The 20361-nt window shown below is 33.4% G+C and overlaps 1 protein-coding gene and 1 long non-coding RNA gene across 7 annotated transcripts in view; both read left to right on the forward strand.

Moving 5' to 3' along the window:
- SHOC2 (SHOC2 leucine rich repeat scaffold protein) overlaps positions 1-8828 on the forward strand; it is a 93992-nt gene extending 85164 nt beyond the window's left edge. For all 6 annotated transcript variants that reach the window (XM_521602.8, XM_016919317.4, XM_063782102.1 and 3 more), the window contains 5 exons: positions 66-254; positions 2681-2803; positions 4396-4533; positions 4864-4981; positions 6770-8828. In XM_521602.8, the coding sequence (XP_521602.2) occupies positions 66-254; positions 2681-2803; positions 4396-4533; positions 4864-4981; positions 6770-6978 (777 nt within the window). In that variant the 3' untranslated portion in view covers positions 6979-8828. The remainder of the gene's footprint in view (positions 1-65; positions 255-2680; positions 2804-4395; positions 4534-4863; positions 4982-6769) is intronic.
- A 239-nt stretch (positions 8829-9067) lies between these two features.
- On the forward strand, positions 9068-19567 carry LOC134807208 (uncharacterized). Its single transcript, XR_010147016.1, has 3 exons — positions 9068-12533; positions 15000-15112; positions 17605-19567. It is a non-coding gene; the product is annotated as an uncharacterized LOC134807208 (long non-coding RNA).
- Positions 19568-20361: the final 794 nt, after the last annotated feature.

The following is a 20361-nucleotide window of genomic DNA, read 5'->3' on the forward strand; positions in this document are numbered from 1 at the left end:
CTGTTCTATAAAAAATGAGTCTCATCACAGTTCTAATTCTTATGTTTATTTCATTTTTTTTACAGAGTCTTTTATCAAGTCTTGTGAAACTGAATAGTTTGACCTTAGCTAGAAATTGCTTCCAGTTGTATCCAGTAGGTGGTCCATCTCAGTTTTCTACCATCTATTCCCTCAACATGGAACACAATCGAATCAATAAAATTCCATTTGGAATTTTCTCCAGAGCAAAAGTATTAAGTAAGCTGAATATGAAGGTAAGCATATATTTGTTTACTAGGGAAAGGAATTGCTTTAACTGGTACTTCCACTAATATTTATGTTTTCTCTAATTGTGTGGGGAGTGGGTACTTGTACCTTGCTGATGGGTCTAAACTGATCATAAGACATGTCAGGGTACTTTGTATCAGATAACAAATATCTTAGAACTGAGCATACCCTTAGGATTTTGTCCTAAAGAAATCATTGTCCAGCTCAGTGGCTGATGCACCTGTAATCCCAGTGCTTTGGAAGGCTAAGGTGGGAGGATCCCTGGAGGCTAGGAGTTCAGGACCAGCTTGGGCAATATAGTGAGACCTTGTCTCGCAAAAAAATTTTTAAAAATTAGCTGGCCTGTGGTACCAGCTACATGGAAGGCTAGGGCAGGAGGATGGCTTGAGCCTGGGAGTTCAAGGCTGCAGTGAGTTATGATGGCACCACTGCACTCCAGCCTAGGCAAGAGAGCAAGACCCTGTTCCCCATCCCCCCCAAAAAGGAAATATGAATGTCTATAAAGTATAGTTGTAGGGATATGTATTGCAGAGCTATCTATTTCATAGGTACCAACTTATTAATAGAGATTTAATTTTGTTAAGTAGTTTATCTTTAGTGGAATACTGTGGAGCCATTAAAAATCATATTTTGGTCTAAAAGAACACTACATACTAGTTGAAATATTCTCATTTTATCAAGTGGAAGAAAGTTAAAGCATGTAAAAAATCTCTTCCCACCCAGAATTTTTGAAAGCTGTTTTTAATATGCTTAATTGTATATTAAATATCTTTATATTTATACATATAGCTGGTTTTTGCCAAAATGTTTAGAGATCAGAATTATTTATGGGTGAACGTTAGTTTCCTTTTGCTTACCCACTCTACAGTGATCGAGTTTCACCTTTGTAATGAAATTCATTGCAAAAGGAGAAAACAAATGGAAAATTATCAAATTCAGTGATTTAATTTGTACTGGACAAACTTTAGGCCCAAGGAAGGTAACTGAATTGGCCACATAGCTGATAGTATTCTTCCTGTCATGATGAACCATTTGAACATAGTTGTGGTTCTTTAAACTATAATCTTAAATGTACAATTTTTAAATTTCATCCACACTTGCTCATAAATATGGTATGTATCTTTTATGATGATTCTTTGGAAGTATATGATAAGTAAACTAATGGAAATTCAAGATACTCATACAGTTTTAACAATTGTAAAATTTCTTGTTAATCAGTCTGGTTATATGAGATTTAACAGTGGTAATGGTGTTGATTCTGAACATTCATTTTGTAGTAATAGGCTTAAAACGCAATGGTTCAGGTGTTCATTAGTTTATGCATTTGAATGTAAGTAACAGTAGTAAATTTTTAAAAATGAAAATACTTTATAAATCATACTATAAGTGTCAGTAGTTTAGGCATAGATAGGTACTAAGCTTAAATATTAAATAGATAACAAGTTTAAATATTACAATAAAAGAAAAAGTGGGTTTTCAAATGGATGCTTGCTACTTGGGATTTCTTTTATGGGTCATTTTGTGTGAAATGAGACAATCCATGTGCAATGCAGCAAATTTTAAAGATACAGATTAACATAAAGGATATAAAATAATACTGCCACTGAGAGGTAGCATCACTGTTAACATACTGACATACATTGTTGGTATTGAGCTGGATGGGGTGTTGATTATCCTCTCCCAATACCACTACCCCTAACACATAACAATGTGGTACGAGTTGTTATTGATGAAAGTATACTTTATAAGTGAATAAAAGTGGCATACTTTTTTTCTGTGGACAGCATTGTCTAATTTTTAAACCAAATTAAGACCATATTTACTGTTTCCTCTGTTTTGGTGATGAATATATTTTACCATTTTTTTCTTATGGATTTTTAAAGTGAAATGGTAAATACCTGATTAGTGTTTTAATGATTTAATTTGCTGTCTTTTTAAGACTGTTTTTCCTCCCCTACTTTACTGCTCAGCACCTTAAGAATTCCTGAGCTCATTCTGGTTTCCTTATGGGCTGTCATTAGATGCGTCGTCTTCTATTGTTTTCATATCTTTATTTGAGCATTTATATTTTATTCAGTGATTTCTGCATATTGTGAAATTGTAAAAACATCATATTTATCATAGGATCTTTGAAATCTCCAGTGTTTCTCTGTATACTGTGTTTTTCTATTTCCATTATAATCACATAAGGAACAAACTTCCAGTTTAACTCCCAAATAAAAGCCTCATTACTGTATAAAAAACTTTGGAGGCTTAGAGTTTTCTGTTGCTGATTTTTTTTCTTTCTATATTTAAATATCAAAAAGGGGAATAAGATTTTGTTTAATTAAGAATTCTCTTTCCGAAGTGACAGGTATATATAGAACTTTGTTTTTGTGATTCTACCTTGGATGCTTCTTTTTGTCTTTGCCAGGACAATCAGTTAACATCACTTCCCTTGGATTTTGGAACTTGGACCAGTATGGTAGAATTGAATTTAGCCACTAATCAGCTCACAAAGATCCCTGAGGATGTGTCTGGTCTCGTTTCTCTTGAGGTTAGTATAAATGAGCAATTAGAGAACTTCAGAACCTTCCATACGTATCTCATTTAAAAATTTCAAATTTAAATAAGCAATTTCTATTTGGGTGAATGTCATAATTAGAAATGTTAGAACTCACTTAAACATACAACCCTAATAGGATAATGAAGTGTTGACTTAGGTAGTCTAGATTCAGTGCTTTTGAATTTCTCTTGCCTACTACAAGTTGGTGTCTTTGAGTGCCGTAAAGTATTAATATCTCTAAAAGAAAAGTTCTGTAAAAGCATCTTTTAGAACAATTTTTTTCTTTATGCTGTTTAAAAACTACACCATTGTCTACCAAAATAATTATCGATTCTCAAGACTGCCATTTAGAATGCTTTATCATACTTTTTCATCCTAATTACCGACCTGCTATTTTATTTACTCATTGATTATTGTCTTTGTTGTAAATCTGGTATGCCTATTTCTAGCCCTCTAATTTTAGTCCTATTGTTTTCTGTATCTAGAATGCCCTCTTCTCGTCCCCTTAATTTTTTTCTTTTAGTATGTTTTTCCATAATTAAAGATCCATCTTATTTTCACCTCTTCAGTTAAGGATGATTTCTCCTGCTTCTGAGTTCCTAGAGTTTTCATCCCTTTGATGAAAATGCTTACTAATAGTAAATATATTGCTTTTTAAAATTTCCTTCATATCCATGTTTTTTAAAGGTCTAATTTTTAAATTAATAAGGTGAAATAGTATGGTTTAATGGCTAAAAACATGGGCTTTGAAGTCAAACAAAGCTGAGTGTAATTATCTCTGTATATTTATGTACTTAACTTGCCCAAGCTTCAGTTTCTTAAGCTGTGAAATGGGGATAATAAGAGTATCTACCTTGTAGAGTTGTAGTTAGGATTAAATGCAATAATGCACATAATGCATTCAGTACAGTGCCTTGCAAATAGTAAAATCAAGTGGTGACTGCTGTTATTATTTTCTCCATCTTATTGTATATATTTATTATGGGTGGTGTAACATTAGGGAAAATAAATGAACATAAAAACTTACCCAGAACCTTACGTATCTATTTTACCTATTGCTCTTTCTCCCAACCCAGTATTGTCTCCTTACCTTTCTGCTAGTTTGTAACTTTATCGGAACAAAGGCTATCTTCTCTGCCATTTTAACCCTCTTCAGTATCTTCCAGGATGCTTTCAGTGTAATAAGAACACCACAGATAATAAATAGAGTGGATTGATATAGCAAGTTTAGAAGGTAGCTTTTACCTTCCTTAAGTAATGGTTTGTAAGGGATTTTGAATAAATAGTTTCCTATTAGATAAACATTTGTAACTATTGAGCATTTTTTTGAAATTTCATTAAAATTAAATTGCTTCTTTTGTTTTCATTAGTTTTGATATAATCAAATAAAATCTCTTTTCTAATAACTATGGTGATTTTTTTAGAAAAGTAAGTTAAATATTTTATATGTTATATAATTGAACATCACGCTTAATATTCACTGTTTGGAAAATTAGCATTGCTTAATAGATTTTAAGCCACACAATGACAGTATATAATTTCATTTCATGATTTCCTAAACATTATCAATAATTTCTCATTAGGTTCTTATCTTATCAAACAATCTTCTAAAGAAGCTTCCCCATGGTCTTGGAAACCTTAGGAAGTTAAGAGAGTTGGATCTAGAAGAGAACAAATTGGAATCCTTGCCAAATGAAATTGCATATCTTAAGGATTTACAGGTAAACATTATGCTGATGGTTTTGTAGTTTTATAAAGTTTTTGGAATCTGTTCCAAATTCCACATTTCTCTTAAGATTTTGATGTAATTCTTGGATCAGATAGACTTTCCTATTCTAGTATTAGGGCTGAGTTTTATGTTCATATAACCTGGCTTTGTTTTCCTAACAAATGGTATTTTGTGAAAGAAAAATATGTAATGTAAGTGATTCTCATTCTATCCAATCTGGTTTCCCTGTTAATTTATTTTATTGTTTAGACATATTATTTTCAGTTTACATTAAATGTAGGAAATATATTTGTAACTCTCTTTTATTTTGTAAATCTTTTAGAAATTAGTCTTGACAAACAACCAGTTGACCACTCTTCCCAGAGGCATTGGTCACCTTACTAATCTCACACATCTGGGCCTTGGAGAGAACCTACTTACTCACCTTCCTGAAGAAATTGGTATGAACCCTGTGAATGCTTGACTCTGTACTAATAATTTGCTCTTGTGCATTCAAGCAATATTTCAGATAAATATGACAAATCTATTGTTTTTTAAACTGAGGTTATATCAGGCTTAAGATTTTTTTTTTTTAATAGAGCACTGATGGTTGATTGTTGATTGGTTTTGGTTAGGTTTCCTAAAGGCTGTTAGGATTGGTTTTAAAATTAGTACTGTATTTGAGAATGTTTTGGAATACTTACATTTCCAACAGGTTTTATGTATAACCTCATTTTAGAAGTTATTTTATATTCCTTCTAAATTTAAAATTACACAGGCTTGAATTAGTAATGTTTTATGCCAAAAGAACATTTATGAAATTTTAGAATTAATATTAATATTTAACCAATATTAACATTTGGGAATACTTAACATTTTCCAGGTGTTTTCATTTCCATTATTTTATGTAATATACATGACCACCTGGAATTTTAGACAGTGCAAGTTGTAATCTTGCTTTATAAAGAGAATTACTTGATTAAGGTCACATGGTAATTAAATGTTAGCTTTTAAATTAGTAATTCTATGCATTAGTGTTTTCCCATCTATAGTGCACTGTCCCACAGGAACTATAGGTTAGTAAACACCGCATGTTCTCACTCATAGGTGGGAATTGAACAATGAGAACACTTGGATACAGGGTGGGGAACATCACACACCGGGGCCTGTCGTGGGGTAGCGGGAGGGGGGAAGGATAGCATTAGGAGATATACCTAATGTAAATGACTAGTTAACGGGTGCAGCACACCAACATGGCACATGTATACATATGTAACAAACCTGCACGTTGTGTACATGTACCCTAGAACTTAAAGTATAATAAAAAAAATGGTTTTGGAGATAATTGGCAATTCAAAATCTAGCCCTGCTGCTTATTGGCTTTGTGACTTTAGGTAAGGTATGTAAACTCCCTAAGCCTCAAGTTTCTTACCTGTAAAATAAAGATGATAATGGGAAGTTCTCACAAGGTTGTTCTGAAGCTTAAATAATATCTTACATGTAAACAAATTGATTACATACTAGCTATTATTTCTGTTATTTTCTAATAAATGCCACTGTGAAATATTCTGAATTTTGAAATTTAAAAATTGGAAACACATGAGGCAAATTTACACCTATATTTCTAGTATATTTATTCACCTGATCTCATTTAATTGCTTGAGACATTTTCCTAGAGAATACAAGTATCCTAAGAAAAAATTTTTAAAGGTCTACATAAGTCAGTTTTTGGCTTACTGCCATACATGTGATAACTCTTAGTGAAAGGTTCATATTAAGTAACAAATATTTTGCACATAAGAAATTTATTAATTTGAGAAAATGTTACATCTGCAACAGAAAAGTGGTTATAGACATTGAATATATAATAAGCTCACCTTTGGAGTTTTAAAATATATATAAGTAAATGTTATATATGTGCCAAACTATCCCAAACAGAATCTCTGGAGATGGGGCATATGTATTTTCAAAAACCTCTCCAAGCTTGAAGACCTACCATAAAGGAAGAGGTTCTAATTTAGTTTGTGTGGAGTGTGACCTGGACATATAGGAGTTTAAAAAGTCTTCCAAGTTGATTTGAATATGCAGCAAAATTTGAGATCCATGGTTGTAGAGTTTTAAAGCTAAGAAAGGAGAATAAAAGGAAATGTGTGTTCAGTATATGTAATGACCAGAACAGCATCATGCCCAGTTGAACTTTTAAAATAGCAACTAATTTTTTTAAAAAAATTGATTTTTTTTTTAAACAGGTACACTGGAGAACCTAGAAGAACTGTATTTGAATGACAACCCCAACCTGCATAGCCTTCCCTTTGAGCTGGCACTCTGCAGCAAGCTTTCAATCATGAGTATTGAGAACTGTCCACTCAGTCACCTTCCACCTCAGATTGTTGCCGGGGGGCCTTCTTTCATCATTCAGTTCTTAAAGATGCAGGGTCCATATCGTGCCATGGTCTGATATAAATCTGCTGGTCCCACACACTGTTCAAAAATAGACTGCCATTAATGTTTCTTATCTATATCTGTATCTATTTATGTAGATATTGGTATATGGCAGATTTATAAAAATTGCATTATGTGTTTCTGCTAATAGAGGAATCATAGCCATTTAGAATTTTTTTAAAATTCTGTACAAAAGGCTTATATAAGTTTTCTTTGCTGAATTTGATGGATGTTTTTCTGTTGTGTAATCTGATATGCCAGTTTGCTTAAAACATTTGCCAACACATTATGAAGTTATTAAATTTAAGGGACAGAGGTAGTATAGTTAGATATACTTTCTCTTAGGAAAAATAATGGGCAAAAAATTTTGTTGCAACTTTTCATATATATTTTCCCATTACCAATTGTTGTATCCTTATAGTATTGTAGGCCCTGAAAGTAGAATTTTTCTTTAACTTATTTTGAGATTTGAGATTTAAATTTTATGTATTGTTTACAGTCAGAGTAAATCACTGGATTTCTTTTGTTTGTTTTGATTTGCTCTGTTTTATTCAGTCAAATCTAGAGTTTGAATCCTCTGCTAAAGAATTTGCATCAACTGGTGTAAACAGCGAAAGGTATTTGCTTGTTGAAAAAAAAAACTGGCAAAGTGAAAAGATACAGTCAAAAATCTAGAATTTCTTTAATTTTGCTTCTCTGACGAGTTGTGAAGCAAAATACCTGAAGTGAGTCTTTGGGTAGGGGAAGGGTATTGAGACCTTTTCTAATATGAATATTTTTTAAGTTTGGGGGAAGAGAAACTTGTAGTGAAAAGGAGTTTTTTCATTCCTGAAAGTTGCAGATCCACAAAACTAACAGGATAATTGGGCAAATAAATTACATATAAACACACACAATCTATATATGTATATACAATGCTATATAGATATGTATTTATTATATCATAAACTACAGTAGGTAACTTTAAGGATTTCTTCCTATCCTTGTACAATGACATGAATGTCTTTCTTTGAAAACTGCAATGTATGTATGTTTCAAGGTTATTTAACAGTGTACTATGGTTTTATATCTTGACTTGCCTTGTACATCTTTCAATTCTGGAATATCTGTGTCTAAGCACAATATCTTCACACTGTGCTGTATTGCTGCTGAACTAAATGCACTTTTCCCCACATATGGGGCACTGGCTTCAAACAATTCAGTTCAGTATCATTACTTTTAATCTCATCTTTCCTTTCTTGGTAGTTGTTAATACAGTTATGGAAAAGAGGCACATTGCATAGAAGCCATTGGGGAGTTCAGTGGAAGTTCTGTAAGATGTGCATGTACTATTTGATGTATTTTCTTTGCTTCACTGCTTTTAATACTTAGCAGTATTGTTGGTCTAAGTCAATTTGATTATTGAGGAGTCTCAGAGCAAGGTGCGTTCTAGATGTCATCCTAAAAAACACTTCATATATAATTAATCACTATTTTGTATAATTACATATTGCTGCTTGTGTTTTTTTTTTTTTTTCCATTTAGTTGGGCGTTGTGTTTTACACAAAACCATTTTTGAATTAAGGCTATGATATTAAGATAGAAATTTGGACTGTTGTTCTGCTTTTCCTGGCACTCAAATTCATGACTAGTTTTGAGGTCAAACCTATGTTCGTAATTAGAGATTTTATAAGGATCAACTAAGAAATGGAAGGCAGGTGAAGATATAAAACCCTAGAATGCTTAAATGTGCTGTAAAACTATTGTAGATGTCACTGGATTTTACCAAGTAATATCCTTTCTTTTTTTTTTTCCCCCCCCATCTACTGTGGCTTTTCAGTTAAAATTTTGTTTATAAAAGGAATTTGTTTATTACAGCTCTACCTAGAGCTTGTGTGTTTGTGTGGTTTTTTAAATCTCGTATCCAGGTGTGTTTATATATTAAGATGTTGGGACTTGAACTTTAAAGGTAGTAACTAAATGTCTTTTCTTAAAAAAATGGTTATTGTTTCTTAAAATGAAAATATGGTTTTTAAAGCATTTTTATTCCACCTTTATGTTAATCTGTAACAGTAATGTAAAACGATCAGTCTTACATGTAGAAGTCATGCTGTGTGTAAACAATATAATGACAAGTTATAAAAAATTTTAAAGAAGTATAAAATGTATATCCTCTGTAGGCTGTCACCTTGTGAGAGCCCACAAATTTCATTATTTCCCAAGAAACTAAAATGGACTCTGATTAAGATATCCCTGTGAAATCAAGATATTTAACATTTAAATAGTTTGAATATAATAAGGGATATTGTTGAAGACTACATATGAGCTAATACTTTTTCCTGAAACTGCAATGGGACTAATTGGCATATCCAAAAATTTTCCTTTCCTTTAAAGAAATTATATTTAGTCTCTCCATGAGACTCAGCAAATAAAATAAGAATGTCCGAGGATGTTACATTATAAAAACATTGCTCTAAACTTTGCTTTTTGTTAATATGTAGCAGAAAAATGGCAATGGTAATGCCAAGCTGTCCTTTTCTGAGTTTAATACTTTCTAAATCCCACATGATTATTTTATACAGAAAGGAGGAAGTGCTAAATAATTTATGAACTTTATAGATACAAGTGAAAACAGTAGATGATACAGGAAGGGAAAATACACATAAAACGTTTATTTGTACTTAAAATGTAGGTATTGCAATGGGAATGATCTCTAAAAAATCTAATTGCAAATTTCTAATTTATCTAATTGTGTAGCTTGAATCATTTAAAATAGATAAGTTATTATACATTAAAATTTATCTAGATTTTCTGTAAATTTTTGTTATAACCTTTTGCTTTTCATCTGTTACTTCCTTTTTTTTTTTTCCTTTTTTTTTTTTTGAAACAGTCTCGTTCTGTCACCCAGGCTGGAGTGCAGTGGCGCGATCTCAGCTCACTGCAACTTCCGCCTCCCGGGTTCAAGCGATTCTCCTGCCTCAGCCTCCAAAGTAGCTGGGACTATAGGCGCCTGCCACCACGGCCAGCTAATTTTTCGTATTTTTAGTAGAGATGAGGTTTTACCTTGTTAACCAGGATGGTCTTAATCTCCTGACCTCGTGATCCGCCCACCTCAGCCTCTCAAAGTGCTGGGATTACAGGTGTGAGCCACCATGCCCAGCCTCATCTGTTATTGCTAAGCCATGTGTATTGAATCCAAATTTCACCTTGCAGAATTTATAATTATTTATTAATAGGAATGTATAGTAACTAAGTATATAAAAGTAGACACTTCTGAAATGAAAAGGGGGCACTACCAATAGTTATATAGGGCCAACAGCACAACAGTGGTCCAGGAAATCAGAATATATGATCACTCTTGCATGATTAAAATTAGATAAAAGTGGATAGCATAATTCAAAATAAACTGGAGAAGTATACATTCCTGAAATCTATAAACTTTAAAATGAATTACTTGTGAGGAAAGGTCTCCTTCTGCCTTGATCAGAGGATAAGATAGTGTATCAGATGTCTTAGCTAAAACTTATCTCTTGCCTTATTCTTTTGAGTAGTTTAGTCTTTAGAAGTCATTGGGAAACGCATGGCAATCTTTAGTTGATTATGTAATCTTGGAGAATTTGAATGTGCAAGAGTTGTGACATTGTCTTGGTATCTAAGGGGGTATCTTGAACATTGTTACATTAGGCAAATATGAGAATGTTTTATAAAATAGTTATCAGTACTTTGTTATTGAATAGAAGGCCTTTCTGAGAAAAATTTCTGGGTTTATTTTTTCACTTTGAAAAATGACTTTAAAAATAAGGGATTTTTTTAATTTTTAAAAACTGGAGTTAGTTCTCATTACCCTTAAAAAATACTTTCTTTTGTATACACTTATTAAATATCCCACTGACATTATAAGTTCTGAATATAAGCGGTTTTGAATTTAAATACCTGTTTGTGATCAAGACTTCATCTGGATAATAGTTTATAGTATTTCAGACTGGAAACGTTTCCAAGTTTGGTAGGAGGAGTAGCCTCTACTGTTTAGAGTAGTTGGGGCAGGGCATGCCTTATACAGCTTTTGCGGTTTGTGCAGTATACAACAGCATAACATGTTGGGGGTGATGTTCATTCACATCATAGATTTGTATATTATCACAGTTTTTTTTAGCAGGTGTTGGTAAAGTTTCTTGTTCTAACAAAATCAATATATTATGTCACATTTCTGACAGTTAAGAACCTTAAGGAAGGAGCTTTTTTTTGTTTGTTTCTTGCACAATGGCACAAGTTTGGCTAGAGGGGAGATTCTGTCTTTGTGCAAATTATTAGAGTTCCATCCTAGGAATCCTAATGATGTAATAATATTTAAATGGCATTAGAAGCATTTTATATATTATAGGTACTCCAAAAAATCATCTTACTTGGAAAATCTAATGAGAGTTTTTGGGTGCTTTATCAGTGACCGTCATCATTTAGATGTTCTGTGTTATCTAATTTGCCTTTTATACTTATTGATGTTGTTTCTTTTTTTTTTTTGAGACAGAGTCTCGCTCTGTCGCCCAGGCTGGAGTGCAGTGGTGCAGTCTTGGCTCACTGCAAGCTCCACGTCCCGGGATCACACTATTATATTCTCCTGCCTCAGCTTCCCGAGTAGCTGGGACTACAGGCGCCTGCCACCACACCTGGCTAATTTTTTTGTATTTTTAGTAGAGATGGGGTTTCACCGTGTTAGTCAGGATGGTCTCGATCTCCTGACTTCGTGATCTGCCCGCCTTGGCCTCCCAAAGTGCTGGGATTACAGACATGAGCCACCGCACCTGGCTTATGTTGTTTCTTAAAATGAAAATATAGTTTTTAAAGCATTATGGAGAATTTAACCTTCCACTGGTCTGATCAAACAATATACAAGTAGCATCTGCATCAGCCATCTATACCATTTTCTTTTTATGATTTCGAAGAAATTATTATTCAAGAAATCTGTCCATTTAGCTAGTACTTAAAACCTGATGTCCACTACTAAAAATGTTTTATGTGTGGATCAAATAATTTATTTTAATATTAGTCTTGAATAGAAAAATATACTAATATAGTTTTTTTTCACATTTGCTGTTTGTCTCTTCTTCCACCTCAAAACTCATTTTTAACATAGTTCAGAAAGTTATCTTATAATTGCTAAATAAGAACATGATGATGTATTTAACAGTTTGGATTTTTCTCCAGGTAAAGATCAGGTTTCCACTGATGTTTAACAGGGCTTGTACTGTGTTAAATACTTAGCTATTCTGAATTATGATTCAAGGCTAAAAGGTATAAATAGCCTTCAAATAATGTACTTTGAACTTGAATTATATTGTTGATTATTTCGACTTTATAAAAATGGCCATTTTAGTAAGTCATTCTGTATTGTTATTCAATGGAAATAATGTATTTGTAAATGTTCTGCCATAGAGTCTTTGAAAAGATTTCTAATGCTGTGTGTAACTGAAGCTGGACCTGAAGTCAGTCTTTGCAGTGTCATGAAACCATAAAAATGTGGAACTGAGAGAAATGACTTTTTACTATTATGAAATTCTTCTGGAGAACTTTGAAACAGCAAATGGCATGTAGAAGGTATACAGAAATAAGTGCACAAAAACATGCAACATAGTATTTGATACGGTCAGTGGTGTCCTTCATTATAGTTGTTTATGTTGTTTATATATTATTATTTTTAAAACCCTAAATGTCAGGGTTTTTGTTGTTGTTGTTATATCCTGTCATGAAGACTGTGCTCTATAATGGAGAAATGAATTCTTAGAAGTCATTCTTCCATTCTCTGAGCCTTCTAGTCCTAATAGTATTTTTATCATGATCTCCATGTTCTGTAAAGAAAATGTTTTTGTTTTCTTTTGTAAACTTTTATAAGAAAGTTTGCTCTGACTCAGCTGTTTAGGATGTCATGGTAACTAAAGGTGGAAATTGAGTGCAGGTTTCCTAGAAAAGTAAGTTGTAGTATTGGCTAATTATGTAAGTTTGTGTTTTAAAATGTTTCACAAAAACAAAAGCTATGAGGATAAAGGAGATAATACCCAATGATAACTATTTAATTGGCTGAAGAAAACCTAAGGAAGACAACAAATTTTAGTCCTTTGCACAATGTGATTAATTGTCATCTTTCCTGGTATCATTCTTTAATATGTATTTTTAAAAACCACTGTGGCTACCTTGAGAAGAATAGATTGAAGGATATCACAACTAGAGACCAAGAGGCCAGATGAGAGACTGTTAGAGTAATCCAGATCATGGATGACAGTGACTTTGATTGAAATTTTAGTAATGGGGTGGAAAGAATGACCCTTAAGGGAGTCTTAGCAAGACATATTAGTAAGAAGTAATGATTGAGTGGGTAAAATGAGTAAGGATCAAAGAATACTCCCAGATTAGTGGCTTAAGCATCTGGGTGTATTTACTAAACTAAGGAAACTTGGCAGAGGACCAGATTCTTTTGGTTTGTTTAGAGGTAGGAAGAAAATGTGTTTTAGAGCCTGTGGAACATCAAGTGGAGATACCAGGTAAGCAATTGGATACATACATGTTAGGAAGTTAGGCCTGGAAACAGATGATCCAACATATAGATGGTAATTGAAACAAGGATTCCCTAGGGAGATCATGTAGGATGGGAAAAAGATGGAATCCCTGATGAACTCCAAAAATCAAGAAGTAGCTGTAGTAGAGGCGAGAAATTGTATTTCCTTAAAGAATTGGGGTGGAGGATGCCAGATGGAGAATGTTAAGGGCAGTATAGGACTGCTTATCCTCTTTATTTAGATTTAATTCCCTTAAATCTTCTCTTTAGAAATAACATGTTAAGGATTGAGCTTATTTTTCTGCATTAAAGAAAATTTTACTGCTCTTTTCCAGACTTTTAATTATTTAATTAACCTGTTTATGCTGGGTTTTCCCTCTTCATTTTGCTCTTTAACTCTTCCTTTATTTTGTGGTTAACCTTGTGGAATAGATTGGGTTTGAGATAACTACTAGGTCTAGTTTTTAACTCATCTGCAACTCAGACTGGCTTACCTGATCCAGTTAAAGAATTAGATTTTTTTTCATAGTCTTAGCTTTATTAGCAAAATTTAGGCCTAGGAAGAGAATACCTGTATTTTGGAGGGGCCCAGTTCTAAAACAGACACACAAAATATTCTGACTTGAAAAGAATACTGTTATAAAATATAAAAATAAATTACATTTAAATGATTAGACTATTGGCTCTGTAATGCTTTAGTAGATTGAAGTGATTAGACTGTTAATCTTTTTTACCGGAATTTTTTAAAGACTGCGTAATTTATTCAAATTAGAAGTGCATATATCTGAGAACATATATACAGTCAAATGCTCTACCCCTGAGTTATACCACTGAGAACATGTAAATATTATCTTCCAAAGCAGGCATTGTAAATGTCCAGATCTTTTTAAAAAATATTTTATTTGATTGAATAATTTCCTTGTTGAGATTAAAGAATCTAAATGTTTGGATTTTTTAGTTTAGATTGTATCACTTTGAAAATTAGTTGGAAACCCCAATTTTAATGAAATTTATTTTCTAGAGCAAGAGTGGGGTGGATTTTTAATGCTCAGTGTTTTAGACTCTCAATTGCCATATTTCGTATGGCAGAAGTGCACACAGTGTTTGGGGTTTGTTTTGAAATGTAAAGATGTACCATGTGTATACGCTTGTGTACATACGAATATATGAAAGAGGAGAAAAGGGATAAAAATCATGAAGGTGAAAAATATAAACAAAAGTGAACTTTATGTGTCTCAAGTTCTTCTCTGATTTTCCCTGATTTGGGACCATTATATTTTGCTGAATTTTATTTATTATGTATTCCATGTCTTTTAACTAGCACTGTTCATTAGTGCAAAATTAAATATTTATTCTATATCTTCTGTTGTCAAACACGCACTATGGACACATAGAAAATTTTGCCCTTAGATCACAAACTAATGGAATTCACACCTATTTTGAGTAATCTACTTTTTAAAAAGTAAGAATATCTGATTTAACTCAGAGTTCGATTTTTCTAACCTCCAAAGCACCTCCCGTGACTGCGGAATAAAGGACATCTTGGGGCAAGTGAGAACATTGATTGCCTTTATAGAGACTAAAATGTTAACATTGAAGATTCATGGATGAACCTAGATTTGAGGTAATCACTGTTTTCTAACAAAATGTTTGGAGATGACTTTTCTTTTTTTCTTTCTGTGATCATCAACTTAGAGGCAAGTCATAAATTTACAGATTTTGGCCTTTGATGTGCACTTCAAAAGAATACTGTACAGCCAATAATTCTGGGTAACCCTTAATTTATTTGGATTGCAGGTGAGAACTGTAAAAGCAAAATTTTTCAAATTTTATGTTTTTGTACAATAATTTATCCAGTTAATTTTCTCAGGGCATGATCAGTGTTACCATATTCATTAGGTGTTAGCGTAGATGAGATATCTAAGAATTAAGCATTGCTGTTTTTCAGTTTATATGCATATACCCATACATATGTATATTTGTTTCATTTACCACTCTTCATGGAAATTACATTTGTAGGACATTTGAATATTATTTACTAAATACCCACTTTAAAAAAATACTGTACTGTAAACAATTCTTCCAAGGGAAGCCTTAAAACAATTTGAGTTCAACAAGAGTTTGCTTGTGCCTGTGTGCCTTGGCAGTTATTTTATAGCTTTTCTCTACTATATACTATTATGTGTCCAAGAGCAAATTTTTAAAAACAATTTGTATTACTACCATTCCATTTGGGCCACAAGTTAAATTGAGTGTTGTTAAGCACCTACGTTTCTTTTAAACCTTTAAAAACTTGTCATGACAATGTTGGTAATCATTTTTTACACTTCTTTAGTTTTAGTTTAGTTTGTTTATTTAAGGATCAGTTGTGTATTATTTTAGACAAATAAGTGAATCTCATGTTCCCTTTCCTGATTCTTTGGTTTCTATGTAAATCTAACTTTATTTTCAGGGAATATCCAGGGCAAGTGAATGAGTTATACATTGATGCAGCGTCATATCAGCATTGAAATTATAACCTTAGTCTTTCACTCCTTAATCAGTATTCTTTCTACTCCACTGTATTGCCTCACCATCTAAAACATGATATCTGCACTAGGCTAATTGAAATAGGCTAGCCAGGTGAAAGCTGATAAAGTGGGGCTTTGACTAAAATAGGCTAACCAGGTGAAAGCCATATCAAACACAACTTTTCTCCCATTAATCATCTAACTTGAAAAAGCATATATTGTAATAGCCATAAATTTGATTAGTTTCACATTTCTTTCCTCCTCATCCTTTTAAACCAAATGCAAGATTAAAGCCACAAAGTGCAAGACTTAAGTGTATAATCTATAATTTGCATACTTAATTGCTGTTATTTTTGTTTGGGATCTTTCATGTTGTTTATAGGGAGAATATCAAATACAATTTTTGTCTTGGACAATGACTTTAGAGTTGTAGTTTCAAAAAAATCACATAGACTGCCGCCTTTCTCTTAGGAAGATAAGACATTATCCCACTTTAAAGTAACCAAATCAAAAGGTTTTTAAGCCGACTGTCAGATAAACAGTATAGGGGTACTGGGGACCACCTCTCCTAGTATAGTATTCTTTTGATTCTATCACATTGACTGTGATTTTGTGACTTGGTGATGCTGCTTTAGCCACGATCACATTCTCTTTTCTGAAAATTCAGCTTTAGGAGAGATTGGAGCTGTGCATGCAGCATTAATTAAGAAAGAGGGCCTCCTGGCTAGCCAGTCTGATTGGCTTAGATGAATCCAGGGGGAAAAAAGGAATGACAGGTATTGCAGCCAGATTGCATTTGTTCCAAGACCAAGGAAGCCAGGTGTCCTGCAGTATATATAAATGCAAATTAAAAGTTATCACAGTTGTCTTTTGTAGTATGGTTGATGTATGAGTCTACCATTCAAGTTCATTTTTTTTTTCTATGACTTTCCTAGGAAAGTCTAAGATACATTTTTTCTTTTTCTTTCTTTCTTTTTTTTTAAATGGTGTCTTGCTCTGTCATCCAGGCTGGAGTGCAGTGGCATGATCATAACTCACTGCAGCTTCCAACTCCTGGGCTCAAGTGATCCTCCCACCTCTTGTCTCCTGAGTAACGGGGGGACTACAAGCACACACTACCACACCCAGCTAATTTTATTATTATTATTATTATTATTATCATCATCATCATCATCATTTTGAGTCAAGGTCTTGCTATGTTGTCCAGGCTGGTCTCAAACTCCTGGGCTCAAGTGATCCTCCCACCTCAGTCTTCTAAATTTCAGGCATAAGCCACTGTGCCCAACTGGTATTTTTTATATCTCGTTTCTTAGGAAGAATCAGTGTGTATATCATTCAGCAAATACCTGAGCACTCACCAACATGCTGAGCGCTGATTTAGGTGCAGGATATGTTAGCAAACATAACAGACCATAGTTACATTCTAGTAAGGCAAGCAAAAGATAAATATACTAAGTAAATTTTATGATTTATTAAAGGTTGATAAATACTATTTGTAAAAAACCAATGGACTTCTGGTTTCTGATGCAGCATGTAAGGAGCTTGAAAGTTGTCACTCTGTCCTAACAAATAGCTAAACAAACTGAAAATCAACAACTCTTCTTAGATCCATCAGAGAATGGAGGTCACAGAGCAAACTGAAGCCCCCCAAATTGGAGAAAGACACGTGGATACAGAGAATCACAACTTACTGGGAACAAGCAGAAACCTCCGTGGGAACCAAGGGCAGAGTAGGAAAAACCTAAGCTATAATTGATAAACTGCTGGAAGCTCAATGTGAACAAATCTGAGAGTTAACTTGTTGTGGGGGAAGGTGATGGATATGTTAATTTGATTGTAGTAATTATCACACAATATATGTATATTAAATCATGTACACTTTGAATATATTCGGTCTTGACGAATACTTTAAAAACAAAACCTTGGAGGGGTATCAAAAATGGATCCCCTCTCTTTTCTGAGTTTTATCTCTAGGAGCCCTACCAGGTTCTCATAGTGAAGATTGAGAAGAAAAAAACCAAAATCTCATGTTTCCAGCATGGGGAGAGGAAAAGGAACCATTTTGAAATACACCAGAGCATTCTGTATTTCTTAACAAAGCCTGGCCTCAAGAGAAATTATTTTACCAGAGCCTAACCTCCTGCCTACCCAATTCAGGGAAAGGGAAATACCCAACTTTAGACACCTCTAGCTTTCCATGTGGGAGAAGGGAAATCTCCAGTTCTATACTTCTTATCTGACTTAATTGGGAGTGGGGGAAGGGAAGCTAAGAAGCATTTGTTTAGGTCACAGCACAGAAGCACTAGCTCACTAAAAGACTGAGACCTAATCCTAGGACTATAGAATGCTTCCCCTCCCCACCACACCTTAGCACTACATCACTAAAGGCCTATTTACCTCAGTTCCTTTTAACCAGCACATTGTGGTTAGCTTTCAACAAAAAAATTACAAGGCATACTAAAAAGATAAAAGCACCATTTGAAGACACAGAGCAACCATCAGAAGCAGACTCAGATATGACAGATGCTGGAATTATCAGACCAGGAATTTTAAATAAGTAGGATTAATATGCTAAGGGCTCTAATGGAAAAAGTAGACAGCATGTAGGAATAGGTAGGTAATATTAGCAGAGAGAGAAATTCTACAAAAGAATTACAAATGCTGGAAATAACACTAACAATAAAGAATGATTGGCTAGTACACTGGGCACAGCTGAGGAAGGAAGCTTGAAGATAATATGTCAGTAGAAACTTCCCAAATAAAAAGCAAAGAGGAGAAAAAACTAACTGGAACCAAATATCCAAAAACTGTGGGACAACTACAAAAGATGTAATATACATTTAATGAGAAGACCAGAAGAATAAAGGGAAAGAAGCAAGTATTTGAGGAGTAACGACTAAGAATTCACAAGATTAATGTCAACCTGCAAGGCTGTTTAAACACCAGACAATCAGTTTAACAGGCTAAGAAGAAAAATCGTATATCAATAGATGCAGAAAAAGCATTTGACAAAATCTAGCACTCCTTCGTTACAACTCTGAGCAAACTAGGAACAGAGTAGAACTTACTTAACTTGATAAAGAACATCTACCTGAAACCCACAGCTAACATTATATTTACTGGTAAAAAAAAACTTGAAGCTTTCCTACGAAGACCAAGAACAAGGGAAGGATGTTCTCCCTCACAGTTTCTTTTCATTATCTTACTGGAAGTGATAGCTAATGCAATAAGACAAGGAAAGGAAGTAAAAGTCATACAGACTGGGAAGGAAGGAATAAAACCCTTTGTTTGCAGATGACATGATTGTCTATGGAAAATTCAAAGGAATTGGCAAAAACAACTGATGATAGCAAGTGATTATAGCAAGGTTGCATAATACAAGGTTTATATACAAAAGTAAATTGCTTTCTGATACAGAACAAAGAATAATTGGAATTTGAAATTAAAAACATAATACCATTTACATTAGTACCTCTCTCCCAAAATGAAATACTTTGTTATCAATGAAACAAAATATAAAACACACATGAGGAAAAATACAGATCTCTAATGATAGAAATAAGAATAAATGAAGAGAGATTCCATGTTCATGAATTGGAAGACTTGATATTGTCAAGAAATCCGTTCTTCACAACTTGATCTATAAATTCAACACAATCTCAATTAAAATCCCAGAAAGTTGTTTTGTGGATATTGACAAACTGATTCTGAAATCTATATGGAGAGGCAAAAGATTCAGAATAGCCAGTGAAATATTTAAAGAGAAGAAAAGAGTCAAGAGGTCTGACACCACCCAACTTCAAGACTTACTATAAAGCTACTGTAATTAAGACTGTGGTATTACAAATAGATCAAAGTAACACTATAGAGTCCCCAAAAAGAGACCCACACAAATATTGTCAACATTTTTGACAAGGAAGCAAAGGCAATTCAGTGGAGTAAGTATAGTTCTTTTCAACATACAGTGCTGGAACAAGTGGGGATCCATATGCAAATATAAGCAAATCTAGGCCTTAAACTTTTCACAGAAAGTAACTCAAAATTGGCCATACCTAAATGTAACATGGAAAACTATAAAACTCCTAGAAGGAAACCTAGGAGAAAGTCTAGATGCCTTTAGGTCTAGCAGTGACTTTTTAGATACAACACCAAACCACGATTTGTGAAAGACATCATTGGATTTTATTAAAATTAAATTTTTGTGTTCTTCAGAAGACACTATCGAGAGAATGAGAACAACAGACTGGGAGAAAATATTTGCTAAAGACATACCTGATAAAGGACTCACCCAAAATAGACAAACAGCTCTTAAAACTCAGCATAAGAAATGGAACAACCCAATTTAAAAATGAGCAAAAGATCT

This window comes from Pan troglodytes, chromosome 8 (assembly GCF_028858775.2).
Source record: "Pan troglodytes isolate AG18354 chromosome 8, NHGRI_mPanTro3-v2.0_pri, whole genome shotgun sequence".
Lineage (NCBI taxonomy): Eukaryota > Metazoa > Chordata > Mammalia > Primates > Hominidae > Pan > Pan troglodytes.